The sequence below is a fragment of the Diadema antillarum genome, unplaced genomic scaffold (genome assembly GCF_040938485.1).
Source record: "Diadema antillarum isolate AM-2024a unplaced genomic scaffold, OU_Dant_1.0 scf00000192, whole genome shotgun sequence".
Classification (NCBI taxonomy): domain Eukaryota; kingdom Metazoa; phylum Echinodermata; class Echinoidea; order Diadematoida; family Diadematidae; genus Diadema; species Diadema antillarum.
The window spans coordinates 1,008,187-1,031,752 of NW_027271081.1; the positions used below are offsets into that span (position 1 = coordinate 1,008,187).

Here is a 23,566-nt window from a genome sequence, read left to right on the forward strand (position 1 = left end):
AATGGCAAATAAGTGCATGGCTCTTTGGTGCGCCTGACTACGGTGCTTGTGGTAAGATGTGTAAATGATTATAACCTATAGACAATGGAGGATATCTTAAAAGTCTTTCCAAGAACGTCACGTCCAAGAGAGTTTCTCGAGAAACCTTATTGCGTATTCAACAACTCCATGTATAGTATGGAAGTGTAATAAAAAAATCCCCAATTTGTAATTTGCGTTATGCCTTCCTGGTGAATAGATAAGGATTTGTTATGCTTCACATGAGAAACTTAAACACTTTGTTTTGTTTTTTACTTGGTTTGCATTTTATGCGGTTTGGCTGTAGAACATCAGAACAGAAACTATACGAAGGGAAATCTTATTGGATTAATCGTAGATAACCACACGACATTATGTAGGGCGGGGAGGCTGAAAAGTGTATTATCTGAAACAGCCAAACAGAGGTAAGGCCAAAAGAGTCTGTGACCTATATACTTCTGTCGCTTGTTAACATAAAAGCACACCAGGCAACCCCAACTCTTTATAGATTCCTTTCTCCATTCTTTCCATTCTTTTCGACAGAAAGCTTGTGTTTCTCTGTTGACATTAAGGTGTCTGGTCTTTTCTAGATTACGCACGCCTGCCTTTTTTGTCGGACTGGGCGGGGGAAGTAAAAAAGGAGAGCTTTTCTATTGAGGGCAAATTTGCTTTGGGATACTGCGTCCATTCAGCGTTAGGGCCAGGGAAATTTAGCTTGGACCCTGTATTATACTGCCAACTTAATTATGGGGGTTTGAAAAAGTAAAAAGGTTTGAAAATAAAAGAAAGACAAGGAGAAAAATGAAATTGTCAAGTGAGAGTTAGGGGTAGATTTAAACCCCTTTGGACATGTTGGACGGGAAACTAGACCACGCTACCAGCAAGGAAGGGACATTGTTAGCTATACAGTTGAGGGAAAAGTAAGAAGCGGAGAAAGTGCAAGAGTGGATAAAGAGGGACAATTCCTGTTAGGCAAGGTGAGAGAGCATAATTACTACCTGTGAGGGTGCAATTGAATAAGATAATGGCACTACCACGCTAGGGGAGAATAGGCGCCTTTGTACATGTATAGGGCATGGCTGGCCATGCATTTATGTCTCTGTTCTCGCATTGCGTTTTGATCTCGAAAAAGTGCGACTGTAGCCTTGGAAAGAAGAAAGAGACTTTTTCAGATGTATAGGAAGCAAAATTAAATGTTGGTACGGATTTAGCTTCTTCCCTTTAAGAAACAATGATGCGAAGCTCTCTGAGAGAAAAAGACAAAGAATCGCTGCAGGGTTCTGAATGGTAACAAACGCCATGTTGGTATGGGTTGGTCGCGCAAATCTTAGAAACTATGCTAACAAACTTAGGTTTCCTTTCTGTGTGCAACATTGCTGGGTCTTCTTTTGCCCAATGCATTGCATGCTAAAGCTACGATTTTGTCTAAATCATTACCTTTTTTTTACCTGGGAAATGCCTGGGAGTGTTAAGAATGTAAATTTTGAAGAGCTTTGTTCTCTGCAGGATTTTGTAAAATCAATCTTGACACGATTTGATTCTGCGCATGATTTTACGATATGAGTTCACCTAAATCCTATGTGAATTTCTCAGCGGTGCCCAGCTTCCGCTCTTACCTGTATTCCTCCACCATATCCACTTCGTGCAGAGAATAACACACTTTAGCCAGAGAGTGTTTTTCGCTGTACGACGTTGACGAAGAATCCCTTTAACAAAAAGCAACCAAATATTAGCTCAAGTGATCGTTGTTATTGATATTTCGTGTATATATTGTCGCCAAAAATTAAGATCATCAGTGGTCTTTAAAGTGTTTCTGTACTGTTTTCTGCGAAAGATATGAAATATCAAAGTGAAATATGAGATCAACACGAGTAATGAGATCATAGGCAACCAAATCATGGCCTTCTATATTCTAAGAAACGTATAAAAACTGGAAATCCAATGGATTTGTTCGTGTAGCATTCCTGAAAATAAATTTTAATTGTTATCTTACTTCATTATAATATGGGCTGCTATCCTATTGTACTTGTCAAGACATAAAACATGTTAGACAGGATTCGAACGTGCATGGCATTTATTTTCAGTGCTCCCAGACCATCACAATGTCATTCTGGGTTTGGCAGAGTTGTGGAGTTTTTGATACCAAAGGTTACACGAGATCGCCTCCACTCTCTCCGGTACCCCTGTGTTTTTAACATACAGAGAGGACTAGCGGAGGCTAGTTAAAGACGTCAGAGGTACATAGTCATTATTGACTTTGATGAGCTTATTTATTCATACTTATACTCCACCACTGGTAGGTATTGACTGATCAATTAGCACCTCCTTCGAGGTTGGCCTATAGACGACTCGCAGGGATATATAGCCTCGTGCACACATCATACTCTGATCTGTCTCTCTATCAGACACACACACACACACACACACACACACACACACACACACACACACACACACACACACACACACACACACACACACACACACACACACACATGCACACGATCAATTAATCAATCAGTCTGCTGCAGCTATCTGTGAGATTTTAGCTCTAAGAGTAGAATTACCCGCCAAAGCGTGAATAACACCGGCATATCTTCTCGTCATGATTCTCTCAAATATCTTTCTTGCGCAAAATATAGGGCCTATATTAAATGCCTACGTTTTTCCTCAGAATTACAACCACCTTGATTAATTATATATATATTGGGTCAAATACGCCCCCTATAGATTTACTTTTTGGAAATGATTACCAACTCGGTAATTGCTATACTATGCAACAACTCTATGGCAATTACGAAGATTATCATGGTACAGAATAGGCGTAAACATCATGATGCTAACTTAATTGCTTCTGGAAATAAAAAGCATGTCCTTATTTTTATATATCGTTTTAATAAAAACCATATTAGAACCATTAATTGATTCTGTAACATCCATGAAGACAATATCACAGAAGTTAGATACTTGTTAAGCAACGACAGAAATCAAGGTGAAGATCCGTAATGAATCTGACGTTCACATCTTGAGTAGATCCTCTCATTCCGTCAGTATAGACATGCACATACCAACTACTTGCATCAATAGGACATATGGGACTCGCATAACAGCTTTAACTGTCTGAATTAGTTTTCATCACTCTAGGTTGCTCGTAATTTTTGAGAAGTTTCGTTATTGTGCAAATATTTCACCGCGAACTACCTCGGGTTCTCTTGGTCGGCGATGAACAAAAAGTGACTTTCAACTAAAATAACACGTGATATTGATATAGATTTCCACTTGTTTTTATTTCCACATACTTTCAGGTCTTCACATTTCGCTTGAGCCGTATCAAGATTGTATCTTTTTGTATTATGTTACATGATTTGTTCGTCTGTGTGGGTGTGAGCTGCAGATCTGTGGTCAGAAAACATCATCTGGTGATTATCACCTGGCATCTGGCATTACCCAAGGGTGATGACAATCCTAGCTGCTCGTTTTATATAGGAAAAGATTCAACTGGCCAAAGTCTGCAGATACACCCCACAATGTCATGTGCAGCGTTGTATAGCTCCATGGTTAAACCAAGGTGATACCTCCTCAAACCCGTTCCCCACCAATCATCCATCTCACTCCGTCCTTCTTCACTCCACTACTCCTCAACAACGGATTTGGTTGTCACCTCCTTCTCGTCCTTGCACCTAATCTCTCACCTCTTCTCTCTCCCATCGCTCCAGACTACCTACCTGCCTGGATGACACCTTTCCCTCAGAGCCTCGGACGTGTGCCTCTTCATGGAGCTATCGGTCATTATAGTGCCATCTCACCGCAGCGATATCTTGGCTTTTGGAGGCAATGTCACGCTGAGCGTCTTCAAGAATGCATTCGAGAGGAGGACGAATTAACTTCTGTCAAAATGCGAAACATCGCGTTTGAAGCAATTTATTTCTCCCTCCCTGTCTCCTTCTTTATATCTCTATCAATGTATGCCACCTTCATATAACTTCATCTTTCAATTAGTTAGTATTAGATTGTGGGGTTGGTTTTTTTTTTGTGTGTGTGTACATGAAAACCAGTATAGAGATGCAATTTCTGTCGAAATGTTATCTTTCTTTGTCTCTACCATCTATTTATCTATTCATCATCCCTCTATTATATAATTTGTAATGTGAGATATCGAGGGAGGAATTGAGGAGTATAAGAGAGAGAAAAAAGATAAAGTATATGTCACGATAATTCTGCATCTTCCCATCAATCCATTTGACAATCTCCATGTCTCATTCTCTGCTCTCTATATAGTTACCCAGTCTCGTGCCCTGTTCTATCAGAGTTAGGGTCATCCCCAAACCACCTCCAAAGCTATAGTGATGTTTGCCCAGTCTGGTCCTTCCGCAGTCATGTTGACTCAAACGACCTCTAAATGTTTTCTCATGAAGACAAGAGATGTGCAGCGGCGCTCGCCAAATCCCATGAATGAAGAAAAAGAAAAGGCCAACAAGAAAATGAAAGCAAGATTGATGGAGGGAAACGAAAAGCTGGAACAGATGAAAAGGAAAAGTGGAACGGCGCGACGCTCCTTGGTGCAAATCCCATAGCACACACGTGTTGATCAATATTCGGCAATGCGCATCCATTAACAGCTCTGCCAGTATAAACATGCATTTCCTGGAGGAAAACCTTTCTGCTAGGGAACTCCGGAGAAGGATTTTTTTTCTGGGGGGGGGGGGGGGGAAGGGGGGATTCTCTCTCCCTCCCTTTTCGCCTTTATATTTATTATGTACGCAACGAGACTTTCCAATTTTATAGATGGTCAAACAATGCAGGCACTTGCTCTCGAATTTAGAGTTCGAAGGATGTTACCTGGTGCATGCAAGGAGATATTCGCCTAGTATCTCCTTGTTGCATGGCCAAGAGTGAGTTGTGTTCATACGGTGGGCAGATTTTGTCTAGCTCGGTACTGGTATGGGACATTGTGTGACACCTGCAATGTGTTGCAAGGGATCTTTTTGGTTACCACAGTCATATTACCGTGAGCAACGCCAAATGTTTTTATTTTTCCTGTTTTGACATGTTGGGTTGTTGTTGTTGTTGTTGTTGTTGTTGTTGTTGTTGTTGTTGTTGTTGTTGTTGTTGTTGTTGTTGTTGTTAACATGAATGTTACTTTCTTTCTTTCTTTGAAACAACATGTGACTTTTTTCGTTGTCTTTTTTTTCTCTTTAGATTTTAAAGCAGGACATGATACTACGGAGTGTACCTGGATAGACCTGGCAACCTATCATATTTTATACTCTCTCTCTCTCTCTCTCTCTCTCTCTCTCTCTCTCTCTCTCTCTCTCTCTTATACAAAGTCTCCAAATGCCTCTTGGTGCTCATGACATGCTCTCTGTCGTACCTACAGCTATCTTTCTTTAATTCTTTTCCAGATCCCAGTCACCAGGACATTTGCGCAACCCACCAAGATAAACTGAGCCTTTGTAACTATGTCAACATACAAATATAGCGACGTACGTCGTTATCAAATCGGCCTATAGATCGCTGCAAATAGATCCGATAAGAATGGGCGGAGTTCCGAAGTACAATTCCAAGTGGGGAAGCAGCACATCCAGAAATGCAAAGCGGCTTGTATGGGAGGGGTGCCAGAAGCCATACCAGTGGCTCTGCGTTGTTCGATCATCCCCCTCTCGCCTTTCACTCTTCACCATTCTTTATCTTTCTCTGCCAAGAGAGGGGTAAAACCATTATGTTTCATGGCTCTTGAGATATACTCCCAAAAAGTGCGTGACCCTGTTTGCCTTTAACTTCATACATTTACCCCGAGACAGGAGACCCCTCCCAGATGAGTAAATGGGGTTTGATAGGGCACCACCCACCCCTCTCGAATAGGATTGGATGTACAGATTAGAAACTGATGGGACCACGCCCGTCAGCTACTGTAGACAGAGCTCATTTGGACAAGGCCAGTTCGTCACCCCTCTCTACTTTATAGCATCCCTCCACCACACCCATATTATAGTCAGCTTTGCCATTTGGGATCGACAAACATTCGAAAAGGGGTCAAAATCAGGTGAAGGACAGTATTTGAACGATAAATATAAAACTTTACGGAATAATTGCTTTAAAAAAGGAGCTGAAATCAGAAATCATGTTTCCTTGGACGTAATGCATCTCCCAGTGAAGAATCGCTTGAAGACCCTCCTGAAAATGACCTAACACTAATCTCCTCCCCTACCGTTCGTGTTACAGTAATCACGTGAACTAATTTCGTTTCATGATGACCCCGATGTTCTCTTTAAGTCTCTGGTGCGGCTGTTAGAGGGCATTTGGACAGGAAACATTGTCTTATTGTCTCAAGAGCATTTGGGACTGCAATCCCTATTTGCTGATTGGGTAAGCTGGACTTACTGGACTTTGTGAGATAAGATAAATGGATGTGATACGCACCCCTGTATCATGTTTGTTCCTTAAACAGTCCCGAGACATCTAATCATGTTGTTGTTAAAACTCTGTCATGAGTTAGTTCTTTGCATGTCGTACGCAATTATGCCATGGTGGGAACGCGCACAGACTTGAAGTAAGCTGTATGTGCACAAGACTGTGCCGATGTTTGTACAATGTACCCTTGCTGGTTTTATATGTTTGTGTACACTTCCATCGATTTCCTTTCGCGTTGTATTATTTTCTGCTGGAATAATAACTAGTGTATACATTTTGTCTTTAGGGCTTATGTACTTTGTTCTGAATCTTTAAGTTATTCAGGTTTCCATATACTTTTGATCATTGGGGTGGCAAAATGAAAAAAAAAAAGCGCAACCACATGAAATTATAATTCTTTACATCGCAACAAAGATCATTGAGAGAGGAAATACAACGCACGTCTAACGATTACTCAGTAATATTCGTGCAAATCGTTTCGAAACATGCCCAGTTCCTCATATAGGCCTACGTAGTAACCTTCCAGACTTTATATTCTGGGATATTTTGTATTCATTAACGGAATATGATAAAGCACATTGACAGATTATCGGTCGACAACACCACGCCTTTAGTTTTTCTTTTCTGCACGCCTGGTAGACCTATCATTTGGATTTGGAGACGTCTTCGACAATCATTATGATTCTCGAGATACAGAGGTACAAAATATTGTAAAATCAAACAGTAAACAAAGCTACAGGATTCTTCCATCCTGAGATACGTTAATAATGTACAGATAATCGTTATGTGTGACATGTAGCAGTTACAGCAAGATGGTTGCAAATATATTCGATATGAAAACTGTACAAAGATTTACCTTCATCATGTATCATTCATTGTCGTGATTATTTATTTTAAAACCAAGAACGTCCTATTCCTGTTCTTCGACTTGTGTGGCGGGGGAGAGGTAGCTTGGATTATCCCTCCTTCAACGACAAAGAACTCTACTTTCTTCTGCACAAGAGTCCCATTGAATCGCATCCTCTCTCCCGATCTAAAACGAGAGAACACTGCTTCAGCCTCCGTTGAGATAACCTCCGGATCACATCGAGGGATGAATGGGGGACCTGAAAGCAACGAACACGTCTCCACGTTGAGAACAACTAAGTGCAAATTATCATGGAGTCTCCCATTCATGGGACCTTTTCAATCACTGCCCTGTAATTGAAAGGCTATCTTTTCAAGCTTTTTTCGTCTCGCACAGTGCGCCATTCTTCTTTTCATTTTCTTCTCGCGTCAGGACTTTTTTATTATTTGAAATCGTATCAGTATAAAAGGAAAAAAAATAAGCCACACGCTTAGCTTCTCCTCCTCCTGGTGCCCCTTCATCGCCCCTGGAGCTTTATCATTTTCTCGCCTGTGTTTGCACCCTTGTTTAAATAGCATACGATTCCATAGCTGGCACTGTGTTAGGAAATCGTGCTCATTTTCTGCTTTAAAGGGATGTTTTGGGGGCCTTTGTGCAGTGGACAGGTAACTAAACTGATTTGGCTGACAGATCAAGAATGGAGACACAGATATTCTCTACTGACGCGCCACGGAGATGAATAAGAGAGTACCTGAATAGGCACTTGTCACGGACCTGTGATAAATCCCCGGGCCACATCAGTCAGGAAGTCATGTATGACCACTGCCATCCCCCTCCTATTTTTTCTTTGTTTTCTCTATGTATATCCCGTCTCTCTCCTCTCTTCCCCTATTTCTATACGATTCCTTCCCTTTTCTCTCCCCCTCTCTCCTCTCCCCTTAATCTCTTCGTCTCTTCCCTGTTCTGTATATTATTCATCTCTATTTAATCTTTCTCTCACATAGTACAGCCCTGTTTCATAATTCCCCTCTGACAATGTTCTGCTCTTATGTTCGTGTACCTATGCGCGTGATTATCAGTACACTAAACAATCTTTTTTTTTACTTCGTCAGCTGGTTGTTTTATGAACATCAATGTCTCCATTTAACATATTCCTTCTATGCAGACAGCTGTATATTATCATAATTGGTGGTCGACGAATGCACTCTGCTTCAAAATAATTTGCTGCTGAACTGTTCCGTAAATTTCTAGAAATATACAGTGGAAACTCAGTATAAGATTTGTTCTTTATATCAGTTATTTTGTTGTATCAGTAGCCAATAAACAATACAAAACAAAGGAAATAAATTCATTGGGACTAGAGAAATTAGTTTGTTATATCAGGTATTTAGCTATATCAGATCTCTTTGTATCGAGTTTCCACTGTACAGACATAACCCAGCGACTAATACACTATTGACAAGATAGTGATTATTAGAAACGTACTATAGTACATTGTACTACTGAGCGAAGAATTATATATTTAAAGGACTCGACATCAGCAGTGGCCCGGTGGCTAGGGACTACTGTCAGGCTACCAAACTTCCAAAAAGGTTATCTTTAATGGCCCAATTGGGCAGCTAAAATCAAAAATGAACTTTATAGTTTTTATTTAACGGGAAACCAGAAAATAAAAGTGAGCGTCGAGCCCTGAATACATATAATATATACACATACATGTATATATAATATATATATATATATATATATATACAAACATGTTGAGTGTCTAGTATAATTGGCTCCACGAAGAAATGAAGAAACAAACTGGTAATGCATTTTTGGCCAATAAAGCATGAGTTTATTCGACTCAATTTTCGACGTCCTACGCCTTCTTCAGGAGTCTTGAAAAATGCGTTACCCCTTTGTTTCTTCATATATATATATATATATATATATATATATATATATATATATATTTATTATATATGCTGTATATAAATTAATATCATGTGTATGTATATGTGTGTGGGAGTGGGCATGTAATAATTTACTAAACATACTCCAGTCCTTATTCATGTTCCAATTCAAAAGCTGAATTCTGTTATAATTTTTTCATCTTTAAAAATTATTAAAGGTCTCACATGCCTGTATGGAGGCAAAAGTGAAGAACACATACACCTGTTTCGTTCAATTATGCATGATTCCTAGCCCCAAAAGATGTTCATGGGGGTTGAGTTGATCCCTCTCCCCCTTGACCTACCCCTCCTCTCCAGCGGGCCAAACACTTTGTATCGCACCGAGACAACAGTATTGGGGATTATTTATAGGGTGTAGTTGCCTACACTGGGCAAATATCCAAAAGTTGGTCTTCCTCCTGATCTCTATACCGGTCTCCTTCATAATCTGTCCTGTCAATAGGAAGATGCAAAGGGATGGAGTTCCCTTGCAGTGAGGTAACAGAAAGAGAGAAGGAGAGGAGGTAACCCATCCCCCTGTGTCAAAGGAAAGAAAATACCAGGTAATAAGATGGACAATGACCTGTTGGGAAACACAAAGGGGTAAGACGTGTGCCTTGCAAACACCAAGTACAGACAGCTGGAGACTGAGATGCAATAAATCCAATTCAGTTTTATTTGATAGTCAATAAAAACGCTCCGGCGCATTAGCGGAACAATGACACAGACATAAAGCTGTCTTTCCTCCTACCATGGAGCATTAAAACATGACATCAAGAATGAGATCACCTTAACAGTTTTCCCCTGGTGAAGCATGTGTACACAACATTTTTTTTACTCTCTTTAGCTCTCTGGAATCATCACTCGCCATCCAATTCTAGCCTTACACCAGCACTGCTATACCTGGTGACATTCACATGATACAACATATTACATGAACAAAGAACAAAGTGAACATACAGCACAGGATTAAGACTAGACAGTAGAGAATAACCGGAGGGGCATGGTTGGAGGTTACTTCCATCTTTAAGAAGGGAATACGGTTTTATCTGTTGGGTGGTCTGAAGGCAACCGAAGAAAAGGATGGCAGTCTGAGAGGAAATCTTGTGTCTTTTTGTTGAATTATCCACTGTATGAACAATGGGTGTTACAATAAAGAGCCTGAGCAATCCTTTTGTTTGCCAAAACCCACTCCAAGGGTGCATCATGGAAGGAGAGCCGTTGCGTAACACCACACAAGACAAATTGAGAGGGTCATACAATAGGCTCATCACCAGGGTTCAGGCTTGTGCCAATTGTTGGGGATTTGGTTTCAGAGGTCCACCCAATGGAAGTAGATAAAGCAGAATAAAGAAGTTTGGGGTCTCCTATGTTTTCCTGTTTTCATGGATTTAGAATCGATCACAGTCATGAATAACAAATGTAAAATGTAAAGTCTACAGTGTGGTTTGCTGGGTGTCTCACTTTTTGTATGTGAAAACTATTGTCACAGCTTTATAGAACATTTTTTTTTTTTTTTGGGGGGGGGGCGGGGTGGTTAAAGAAAGTAGCACATGTATAAAATAGATGTCCAAAAACCACAAACAAATGAAAGTATTGAAATGCATTTTTTGTTTTTGTTTGGTTTTCCAATACGAATCAATTAAGGCCATCTTCATTTGCTTTTTTATTCCATCTTGTTGTAGACTAGAATGACCAACGGGAGTCACAAGACATGATCATTTCTTAACAGGCTTATATTTACTGCTTCACCTTGATTTGAGAATTGCTTTGCGCAGGGATCAACTAAAATATAAAATGATATATAGAATATAATTTGAATAATCTCTCAAGTATTTACAACAGCAAAATACCAGGCTTACAAAAGCATTGAATCTTGGAAAGTCATATCATAAAGGATACACCATGATGGAAAACAGTCATCTCCTTCAGTGTGTAACTGACACAGCATAGGTTGAGCATGTTTACTGTACCCAAACTTCTGATATTCCTACTTTTCTATATGACGTACATACACAGAATCTGTATCATTACAAAATCATTACAGTTTGGTCTAATGTTCACTGTACAAGAAAATGAACATCATGTAATTATTGGAAATTAAATCCTCACACTTCAATTGATGCAAGTAATTATTTCAGTACAACTGATAAATAACATTGACACTACTACTGTATTTCCGCAGTGTGCTATCCAAGTAACTTAACAAGGATTGGAATAAGGTAGTACTGGTAATCCATTTTGGATGATGGTGCACAGTTTCACGGTTGGTTTCAGCACATCATACTGACGCAAGTATTTTCCTCTATTACATACAGGAACAGCAACTCCTTCAGTCAGCAGTCATAAGCAAATATCTACATCACTTGGATCACCAGCACAGATACACAAAACATAAAATATGAAGCGCAAGTATGCAGATGTATCATGACCATGACAGGCCAATCCCCTTTGCTGGTACTATATTTGCTCCCATCACTAATATTGCAACATCAATTAAAAACAACAACAAAGACCAATGAAAAAAGCTTCAGTAAAACTGCTGCTAATTTCATCTGCATTACATATATATTAAATATCACATATTAACATCAACCATTGCAGAACAAGAAAACAGCTTTGGCATTTACGGTTTTGCTTTTTGTTTTTTTGTACTGTCTGTAACAGCGACATCTCACAGTTAGGAAGCAGTCAACACTTCTGCTCAACATCTCATGTAGGAATGCAGCACAGCTTTTTCCAAATTGTTCCTTTCTTTTTGGGTTTCACCTCTGGCACTTTCTTCGGCAGCGTCAGGTTCTTCTCCTTCCTGCTCAGCTTCCTCCTCAGACTCTTGGATGACTTGGGTGGTTTAGTGTACTCTAGTCCGGTCAAAATGACATCATCGAACACTTCCTTGAGGTTGTGCTGTGTGAGCGCAGAGCACTCAATGTACTTGACAGCATTGATGCGGCTGGCCCGCAGTGCCGCCTCCTCCTCACAAATGGGCCTCTCCTGGTGCTTGGCCAGGTCGATGAGGACGTTGACGTCGGTGCGAAGGTCACACTGTGTGCCGATCAGCAGGATGGGGGTCTTTGGGTTGTGCTGCCTGATCTCTGGTAGCCATTTCTCCAGTACATTGTGGAATGAGGTGGGTGAGACAACACTGAAACACAGCAGGAAGACATCTGTCTGAGGGTAACACAGAGGCCTCAGTGAGTCAAAGTCATCCTGCACAAAAGAAACAGAAAGAATGCATATCTTAATTACACATGTTGTACATACTTTCCACAAAAAGACTGCAACAATGAGATTCAACAAAATGAGCGTGTAAAATCCAAGAAATTGACACAAAGATTGACATTACATGAAATCAACCTACCCCATCTAAAAAAATTCAAAAAAAGAGATGCGGCGTAAATCTAACTTCGTCGGTTGAGAATGATAAGGGCATTAAGTTGCCACTAAACCCATAGTGTTCAAGACAACTTAACTCCCTTCTCATTCTCAACAGACGACTTGGCCTTCACATCAACTCGACGAGGGAAAACCAAGTTCCTAGATGTCAGAAATGTAGTAAATTACTTCACTACAGCAGAAAGATACATCTCAAATGGGCCATTTAGTTTCTGTTTATGCTTCATCACCATTAGCTGAAGTCATGATCCACATGAAGACGCATCAATAATGACAGCAAGCTCTGCCTGGAAAACAGCAGGGTTCATCTTAACAAGGATTGAGCCAATGCTGCCTCAATATAAGTACTTTCAGTAATGTCCACAGACATGCAGAGTACACATACTGTATGTAGGTCTGCACAATGGCTGCAATCATGCTATATCAACAATGTCTGCCCACATTGAATCCAATCTATATATTTGGATGCCTGATGTTTTTCCCCCTTTTTTTCTCTGCCATATTCCTGTCCCCTACTCAACATTGTTGCAATGGGCTTCCAATTTGAGGCCACTTGCGACAAAATCAAGAGCTGCCACATCTTCTGGGCTTTGATATCCCCTTGTATTTTCCCACAAAACCATTGTTGCATCTATCGAAATCCATCTTACATTTTATAGGAAAATCCTCAGAATTCATCACAATAAAAGCTGTCAGCGTTACAAATCATGTGCAGTTTAGTTACTGCTTCAAGACATGGAACATCAATACTCCTGAATTGTGTCTTTTAAATTGGAATGCCCCAGGAGCAAAATGCTTACTCAGGCATTGTCAGGAGCTGTCATGCCTAGTACTCTAGGGGGAATAAATCGGGTCGCCTGTCCTGTGTTCTCTCAATTCATAATTATTGTGATCTGAACACGAAGAAGACACTTTCATGTAAGTTTGCTGTTTTCACATTTCCAACTTTGGCATGAATTTGCAGATTATCTTGTATGCATGTTTGAACTGCACAGAATGTAATGACTGTGGGGTATTGTATTATCCTATGGGATGAGTTATTAGAAGTGAAGTGGTCACGTGATGCTGAGACAAGGTGATATGGTTAAGGCACTGTGCCGATATTGACCCTGTTGCACACAAGGTCTACTTTGTTTTGTCAAACTGACCACATTTTTTAAAGTCCAGGACCAAGGTCTAGGGACACAATGCATAGGTACTCAAGTTCATGGCATGGTGCACAACAATATGCTTGTTAAGGGTCATCCGGTGTTATTGCTTTATGTGGGCTCAACTTATCTCTTGAAGAGCCTTGATTACTCTTTTCAATATTTAGACAACTGGTTAAAACCTCTTTTCTGTTAGTCTCTCAAGTAATGAGCCAGTGCAAGTACAACTTATTGATCTGTCCATTGTACAATACCTCTATAGTTGGGGAAAAAAGAGGGGAAGGGGTGAATAAGGGTCAGGGAAGGGAACATAAAATGGTACAAGGCAGGATACACTAATCCAATCTGAATGGATTTATGTAGCCCAGAGACCCAGAGGACAAATACGAGGATTTGCAAATCAAGATGAATAAGATTGTTGTTGAGATGAAATTTCAGGGATTCTGGATGGGGGATTATTGGAGGTTTTTACCAAGTAGATTGAATGACCACATCCATATTAGGGGTGGACATTATTAATAGTGGATACCTTGAACAGTGGGAGTTCAGGAGACCCTTGACAAGGAGAGGCTTTGTGACCATACTTAATTGATGAAGGTGCTATTTCTGGTGGTGCGCCGGGCAATGCCTCTAATGCCACAGATTGCCTCTTGCAAAATACAGACTCGTGGCTTTACAGGGGGGGGGGGGGGGGGGGCAGCAAGCAGGGTGTTGTTGCCTTTCCTCTGAAGTGTTTCCTCAAGTATGTTGGGTTGGACTATCGAAAAGAATGCACTGACAAAGATAGAAAAGACCATCCCTGTATGAAGCCTTTGTGTGCGTAGGAAGCAATTCATCTGTTGGAGATGGGTCTTTGTTCGGGCAGGAAATTGATTTTCTCCTCGCCTCTCAAGATACACGGTGTAAATCCTCTCCACATCCTCAATTCCAGTCTACATATCAAAATACGGTTCTGAAAAGAGTTTGGGTGCCATCGCCATACACAAGGTGTACAAACTATATCTTTGCCATGCAGTTGGATACTGCCTCTCTCTAAAATCAAAACTTCAGTACTTCCAGGGTGCAGTCACTTGAAAATTCAAACATCATCTGTGAAAAGAGACCACTGCCGAGAGAGTCATTCACAACATCTGCGGTTTCATAGAAGCTGCTACCCCACAGTGTTTCCATTTGTGAGCCAAGCAGCATTGCACACAAATGACACAGATGCAGGATTCTGAACACCATGTTTTTCAGCCCCACTTGCTTCCTTTCAGCAATGTTTGGCACTTCGTGAGACCTGAGCTAAGTCAACATCACTGTTGTTTGTTTGCATTATACCATGCTTGGCTGAGGCAGCCCATCCCCAGCAGCCATGATCCAAAATATGAACTTCGCAATTTCATAAAGCCAGTGCGATCTGGTTACACAGCACCGTGGCTGGGAAGAGAGCCACTGGTGTGTACACAAACATGATACCCACTGATATAAGGCGTTGTGAAACGGCCACAGTGAAGACACTACTGGTATTTCATAAACACTTCATGACCTGCACTGGGAAGGGACTTGGATGTCTGCACACTGAATAGTTACACTGCAGACAAAAGTAAGAAGGGACATGAGAATTCTCATATTTTCAAATTTATGACACTGGCTTCCATCAAACCATCCACTCAAACTCCCACTCCCTAGGTTCACTTGCATCTCAAGGAAAGACATTTCTTCACAAATTCCTGTGATCAAAATTATTCTGCCATAAAGCATAATATTATATACTACCAATTCCATACATATACACACTAGTTTCTCTCTTTTTTTTGCAAGCTATAATAATGAAATATTTCTCCATGAATGAAATCTCTTGCTGGAGCGTGCGTGTGTGTGATATACAGCAATCATGGCGCAGCGACCAACTTTATGAAGCACAATAAAATCACAGCGCCCAAGGCATTGCACAACAGCAGCACAACCAACAGTACTGCCCGGGTTGGATGAAGCAGTGCACTGTACAGTCAGAGCTTGGGGAATTTACACAGGCCAGGCTCAGTTGTTTGCCCAAGTATTGTGTGGGAGTAGGACTGAAGTGTACAAGACGACCAAAGTACAACATGAATGCAACTTGAGGTTGTGACAAACACACTACAGGCACAGGCCTTTACTTATTCTGAAATGCTTAAAATCAGTTCAAGGATGTATGGGCAGTTTGCTGCATAAAATATACTTTGTTTTGCAAAACTCTGTTCTAGTCACAATGTTAATACAACATTGGCCTACTTTAAGGAAGACTACTAATTTCAGAATGACAAAGCTCACAGTTTCAGAAAATCAAATATTTCATTAGTAACATCACATTCCCTGAGCTCATGGATTGCCAAACGAAGGTCATGGGTGCTTCTTGTGTACTTTTCACAAGAACAAAATATGGATATCCCACGCAGCCAACGGCAAATATTTGTAGACTTCTGGAGTGATGGGAGAGGGAGTGCTCTTCAAATCAACTGCTTTGCCTTTGGAGGTGGCGGACATTGGTTACCTCTCAATAGCCTCCAAAACCACACAACAGGAAACCATTAAGAGATAACCATCGCTCTCTTTTTCTCTCTACGAACTCTATCTGACCTCTCTTCAGCTCTATACTTGTCCATAAAAAGGTATGGTTTCCACATCTCTACTGTACCATCACTACAGTTCTTGTGTCTTCGAACTGTATGTGAAAATAACACATGAGTGGCATGACCATGCACACACATACGCGCAATATTCCCAGCTCTCTGCTACTACCAAACCAAGACAGATTTCTTATAAAGCATGGAAGGCATGCCACAATTTGCTAGCTAACAGATGAGTACTGATTATGTACTTAAGGTGTTAACTAATATTACATGTAGGGCCTACTATGTGACATTTAAGATATTTTTTATATTTACTACTCAACTGTTTTGAAATGAACCATTCTTCTTCTGGACAATCTCGGGATGTAGACTATTTAAAGCATATCAAACAAAGTTTTGAAACCTATTTGGTTTTACTCAGTCTACTCCTTATGCATTAAAATACGTTCTGATGAAACATCATGCTTCTGTGCACTTTTTTCCCTATCAGAACCGATTTCAATGGTGGAGGTAAGTTGATGCCCTTCTCCAAGCTGCGCTATTCATGACCGGGTCACAGGGCAGCTCAGATTTTAGAGCTGGCAGACAAGGACTGAGAATTTGGGAAGCATACACTGTAGCTACTGGAACGGGGCTAACTCTAACCCTCAGTGGAGCCAGGAGGCTGGTTTCTTGAACACCCCATGAATTTGTTCTGGGGATATTGGCCATTGTGCGAACAAAATACCCACTTCAGGGAGGTATGTTGCTTGCATGGCATTTGCATCTAATTAACCATATATACACCATGTGTGCAGGAGAAGAGGGTGGGGAAAATCACTTGACTAGTGAATAGGGTTGGAAGTTTATGCACTGGATTAGCTGACTGTAAAATAAGCAGTCTTGTTGTACCAAATGAGGGAAGGAATTCAAACTCTTTGAATGCTGGACAATGGCATCATCATGAATCTACACAGTACACACAGGCTACTCTATGGCATGGGAAATCACATTGAAGGGTATACTGCATGCATCCCAGCAATAACTTGATGTACACAGGGTGGATCACATACTCTAAATATACCACCATTAATGCTCATCAATCTACCAAACAAAGATGTCTGACTGTATTACTATTATATGATTTCAACACCAGCAAATTCCCACTACTGTCTTGTGCCAATATCTGCAAGAGTTCAAGATCCCTGTTTCAATTGAAAGAGTCATGATAAATTGTAGAATTTTGCACTACCGGTACATGTTATCCACTGCAAAACCTAACTACATGTGGCTCATAGGCCTACTGTTAAAAGCTATAAATGAGAACTTTTTGAAGTGAAAGGGTGCTGGTAATGCATAAAGTGAAGATTTGAGGTCTATACAGCTGCAAGTCTCTCAGCAGCAATGGTGCTTTCATCTAATTTTAATAACCAAGGCTGTGTGTTGTCTTTTCTGTAGCTGCTACTTATATCTTGCCTGGTTGCTAATGTGATCACAGAGCAAGCCGAGACTTCAAAGCAAGTACAATGTATAGTGCACGAAAATAAAGTGACATGCTATCAAAGATGATATTTTTGATAGCATTCTACCATTCTACCATTCACTGAACATTGTGTATACCAGTAGCTTTGCACTTTTTACAATTGCCAGTCCCATGTCGTTTTTGGACTTCATTTTTTTTCTCTCTCTCTGAACACGAGTGTTTGGCTCCATCAGTTTTGCACCCTTGTCCCACACTTCCAACAGTGCTGCATGGGCGGAAATCAACAAAAGTTGTCCAAACATGGGTGGTATTGAGCTCCAAACGCAGCAGGGCATTGGGCGGCCGGCGCCATGATCTCATTATTTGAGCCTGCTGGAAATATTGATCAGGCCAAGAGCAAACTGTACATTTTCTGCCATACACAAGGCTTGTTGCATTGTTGTATTCTTTTCCACTCTCTATCTCTTCTTCTTCTTTTTTTTTTTTTTTTTTTTTTTTTTGGGGGGGGGGGGGATGGGTTGACATGAATAGAGCAGGGGTGTAACCAGTAGGCCTGTATCCAAATGTCTGTTTAAAGTACAAATATGAATTTGTGTATTATGTAGGCCTAAACATAGATACTGCCCAATGAGGCAAGTACATTTTCTGGAAACAAAATGTAGATCAGCCATGTATGGATTTTATGTCAGGATGTGCACTTCACAATTCATTTCTCCTATATATGCAGCAGGCGCCACATTGCATTAACACTTCAAAACCTTGTTTTCTATAATTTGTACCAGATCAGCTTGTGTTCGAGTTCTTGATAAGCAACTCCAATTGAATGAAAATCCAACAAACATGACAACGCATAGAATAATTGGTTTGCAATTTTTTTTTCCCTGCCATGTTTCACACATCAACACCTACCTTAATTGGGCAATGATGGCAGAGTAGGCACAGCAGTTTTAGCGCGGAACCAAAGATAGATTGCAACCGATATGCCATTTTGGCTGTACACATTGCCTGATGACTCACGGCAATACAAACATTCCTCCATAACCTATCACAAACTTGCAGTAACTGTGTTCTGTACAGGGCAGAATAACGCCCACACAATCTAGTACATAATACTGAATCTAGCACACACCACTACAGTGAACAGAGATGTATATTGAATTTTGCAGCAAATAGGTAACTATATGTGACAGTGAAAAGAAATAAAAATAGCAAAGAGGTTATTGAATTCTCACCTGTCCTGCAGTGTCACAGATTTGAAGCTTGATTGGTTTGGAATCGACTCTGATAACAACTGCAAGAAAAAGAAAATAGCAAAGGACAAAAGAAAGACAGGTTAAATTGAGCTCACTCAAGACAACTTCAGTCAAAACATGTCCTGTAAGGATGTAAAGACATACATTCACTTGTCAACAGATGCAAATGCAAAAGAAATATCATGCATATAATTCCAGAAATTGATATCTTGGGATATGAATGTTGCTATGCATAGCCCATACAAAATTGACTACACATACTGGCAGATCACAAAGTTATTTCACTTCAAGTGAATATAAAGAACCGCACTATCCTGGACAGGTCATGCGATATGACCGGAAGGCTTGGCAAGTCATTCATACTCATCCCATTGTAAAGCGATGAATAGCCAGCCAAACGCAACAAAAGGAGAACCCTCACTTTTCTCTTTTTCCTCGCCCAGTTACCCCAATCTACCATTTGTGTTACCTTAACCACAAAGACTTGATTCTAGGCATCTTAGGTAAATGATGGTGAATAGGCAGGCTGGTTTCAGGGTTACCTTTTTGAATCGAAAGACTGACTGGGGACAGCGGAGCATGAAGCATTCATGAATGAGGCTAAACTCTTGAGTGACTAATTCCAAATCCCCCTTGCCTGGGACCACAGACTAGCAATAAGAATTAATAACATGAAAAGAGCACATCCATTTACTTCACTCTGTGTCTTTGAAGGTGAAGCTTTCCAGAAAAAGAACATTCTAAACTTTATATTTTGCTTCTCTGTTATTGATGAACAACTGATTTGAATTCACATGTCTCACTAGAGTTGCTGAGAAGTCAAGAGAAATTATAGGACAAGTACTTGTGTGCAACTGTGGGCAATTACATTTTTGTTGTTGTTTTTACTTAAAATTGCTAATCTTTACACAGGTTTTTTTTTTAATAAGATCCCATAAGTAGCAGCATAAGCTGGTTTTCTTAAAATCCTGCTACCTACTGTAATATGTAACACTTTTACTGTCCAGCTCATATAACTGCTTTAAATCTGTGAAGTCTTTTAGTCATTGTCAATGTCACATCAACAGCTTTCAAAATTATGATTTGAAAATTAATACGGAAAGGGGGGAGTCAGGTCATTTGGAGACCAATTGATCACAATTAACAAACTAGCATCTGCTTGCTCCCTGCCCCACACCTTGCAAATCCTGAAGCCCCCTGCCATGTCTCAGGACTGACAAAAATCAATAATCACACAAAAAGCCAATTTCGATTGCTTCGCCATCTGTCTGTGTTTCATACTCTCCCATTGTCCCCATGCGACGTGGGAAGCTGCACTGGGCCTGGGCAGGCATTGCCTTGACATGTATCCTTAGCAACTGCTCCCTCCTTCTATGAACTAGCACATTTTCATCCCTTCCCACCAATCATGTTGTATTCCACCTACAACTCCAAGTCCAACTTTACTTGATGACCTCAGCAAAACCCAATTTGGATTCAGAATATACTTCTTCTTTCTTTACATTTTTATTTAAATTTGGAAGGCACAATGAAGGTAAAAAGCTAGGACCATAGTAACATTTCAAGTTAACAACACTATTAAATCACCATATTTTGTATTAATGATACAAAATGACCAACTGAATCGACCTGATTCACCATGGCTTAAGCAATAAAAAATTCAATACAACAAATAAATTAGCTTCTCTTTGTGTGGAAATCGACAGACATGCATATGCAAAACCACTTGTATAGAGAACCAGCAATGTAAAAAAAAAAAAAAATCACATACTAGATTAGATAACATAAACAATGTGCAATATGTCATGATGATGACCAATGTAATAATAGTATTAAATCAATGAAATACAGAGACATGACAGTATGCTCAGGCAAAACATGTTTTTTTTTTTATCACAGGCGAGATTTTTTTCGTAGTACCTGAATAATTGTCAAAGGCAGTCGGCACATACTGCACTGGGTAACCGTTCGTGGTATAACTAACAACTAAGCTGGTCTTTCCGACAGCTCCGTCTCCAACAAGAACACATTTCAGTTTGGTGTCACAATCAATTAGGTCATCATCGGAATCATCCCGCAGGACGAGACTACTCGGCGTACTCGGCGGGTGTGTCGCCGACACTCTGGGGTGGATATTAGGAGGCATGGCTAATACGTCGCCGCTCTGCTGCACCTGGTCTTGAAAAGAACCAACGTCCCGATATTCCTTGGTAAAACCAGCTAGCACCATCGAGATTCCAACATATGGAATAGTAATCTGTCTCCACTAAATGTGAACATTCAAGAAAAAGTCGCCATGGCGTAGCATCCAGTCAAAAATGTCAAACTAAAGACATAAAGAATCGCGCCAACTCGTCGTGTGGTATTACGAACGTCACGGTCCTCCGAAATGGCGAGGGTACTTTGCTATCGTTCGAGACTCGTCTGACAGAATTCTAAAACAAATCTGGGCATCCCTCCGTTGGCTTGTTCATTTTACTAGTCACCAGTAAGAGAGCTTGCTCATTCTTCCTGCTTTATTCCAGAAAATATCCACCAGAAATATACGACGTTTTACTACCTGGACCGAAGTCGCGACTTCAGGAGTTCTGTCTGCTTGCTATGGGAGCGCGTGCTTGCAATGACTCTACCACCACCATCAAGCTGATGTGTATTAGTGAGCAGGTAGCCAACCGCATTATTGCATTGGCAGAGGATGTACGCTTGACTGCATAATTCGTAGCTGTAGTGAGATGCGTGCAGACGACGAGAATTTTCAGCTCAGTCAGCTGTCATTGCAGCTGGGTTGGTTGCTAGAACTTACACCAGTGATGCGGTCGGAAAGCGATGACGTAGCGCATACGAGTGAGCTCATTGGTCGCTTGTCGTCTCGTTCCCATAACAGAGTGCTCCGAAGTCACTCCCTTGCCACAGGCGGATTCTTGGATTGGGGTCTGATTCAACGTGAAGTCATCCCACACGGTGGTATATCCAGGATTGTGGCGTGTTTTGGTTCACACCCACGTCATGGTTCCATCATCAGTTCAGACAGATCACGGTGCACGGCGCCATCTACACCTTGCCCTACACAAATGCAACAACGTAGCCTTCATGAAGAATGAATCTCGTTTTGAAAATATTGCTCGCAATAATATAATCATTCATACAAGTGGATTAAAGTTATGATAGAAAAAAACAAATAAATCTAACCTGCTTGGTAAAGTTAAAAAGTAATCTAAAAGATACATGCACAAATGATAAAAAGACAGTATGATTGAATAATGTGCTTACATGTTCAGCAGAGTGAATGTGAGAATATGATAATGATCTGAAATTCTTGGATAAACAAATATTATCGAGTTTTTGTTATATATGCATGATGCAACATCTAACTTATAGCATTCAGACTTCAAACTTTCATGTCGACGGTATTAATCATTGTTCCTGATTTCTCAACAGTAGATGATTGACTTAAAAATCGGATATTTTACTGGCTCTGTGCCACAATAACCATAATTATATAAGTCTAGATACATTCAACGTCATCCCCGCACCCCCCACCCCACCCATACAAAAAAACAACAACACATGCATCAGAGCATGATACTAATAAGAACACAATACACGACATTATTATACGACAAAGACCAGATAAGATGCAGAGGATACTCCGAATGTGCACAAAGAGAATACTTGCTCAGATATTAGAAAAAACAAATCCCAATTCAGACGACGGTGGCGTCGACAGTCACAATGTTCAATAAGTTACCTTTTTTAAAGCTCAGTATCTAATACTTTAAATGAGGTAAATGTTGATTTAAACAAGCTAGAGATCTCAAGAAACTCTGAATGATGTGTTGTTCAACAAACCATTACATATTGCGCAATTATAGATCAGGAGGTATTGAAAAGTTAACTTTGAGGAGTAGCAATGTTTTTGTTCGTGTTGTTTTTCTGTTTCCTTCGTAATTTCTAGATCTCCAGACGGTTGCTTTCATGACGTCCAATATTTCGATACTTGTATGGACCAACGGCATTCATGTTTCAGCAGCTCCAGCTACATCCAAAGTTTTTACAAAGATTGTGTTTGAAGTCTTAGAGTTCATGAGTTATCCTAAAGATATCCAGCATTCGAGATGCAAAGTGTAAAAGATGGCTTAAACAACAACACCCCTACCCCCCCCCCACCCCCCACCCCCCACCCCCCCCAAAAAAAAGATCACAATCTACTTTATGGCTCTTCATCGTTTTCCATCATGTCGAGTTCCATTGTGAACATTGCGTATAGCAACTGTCGACACAGTATTTGCGAGATTACAGTGTATTGTGTTCTCTTTGGCCTCTTAGGTGTGAGATGAGAAAGCATTGTAATCCGAAATGCAGTTTCAAATGCATAGTATGGCAACGTCTTTGTGTAAACATGGGGATTTTTATATACATGTATACCATAACTCCAAGGTGTCAACGTATGTATTACTATAAAGCAGCGAACCCAGCGTTTTCGATGTGACATGAGGGCGCTAT

At 40.5% G+C, this 23,566-nt stretch overlaps 1 protein-coding gene across 1 annotated transcript; it reads right to left on the reverse strand.

Annotated features, from left to right (window-relative positions):
• Positions 1–10,736: 10,736 nt before the first annotated feature.
• On the reverse strand, positions 10,737–21,770 carry LOC139723558 (cell division control protein 42 homolog). The gene is made up of 3 exons (XM_071634797.1): positions 20,984–21,770; positions 19,043–19,101; positions 10,737–12,423 (listed from the first exon to the last, which is right to left on the reverse strand). The coding sequence occupies exons 1-3, from the start codon at positions 21,291–21,293 to the stop codon at positions 11,926–11,928; spliced, it is 867 nt and encodes a 288-aa protein (XP_071490898.1). The 5' UTR covers positions 21,294–21,770; the 3' UTR covers positions 10,737–11,925.
• Between the last annotated feature and the right edge of the window lie 1,796 nt (positions 21,771–23,566).

Coding starts and splice junctions, on each gene's coding strand:
- LOC139723558 (XM_071634797.1), bottom strand. CDS start 21,293: ATGGTGCTAGCTGGTTTTACCAAGGAATATCGGGACGTTGGTTCTTTT. Junction 19,102..20,983: donor TGCCTTTGACAATTATTCAG/GTACTACGAAAA, acceptor TTTTTCTTGCAG/TTGTTATCAGAGTCGATTCC. Junction 12,424..19,042: donor TCTGTGACACTGCAGGACAG/GTGAGAATTCAA, acceptor TCTTTTGTGCAG/GATGACTTTGACTCACTGAG.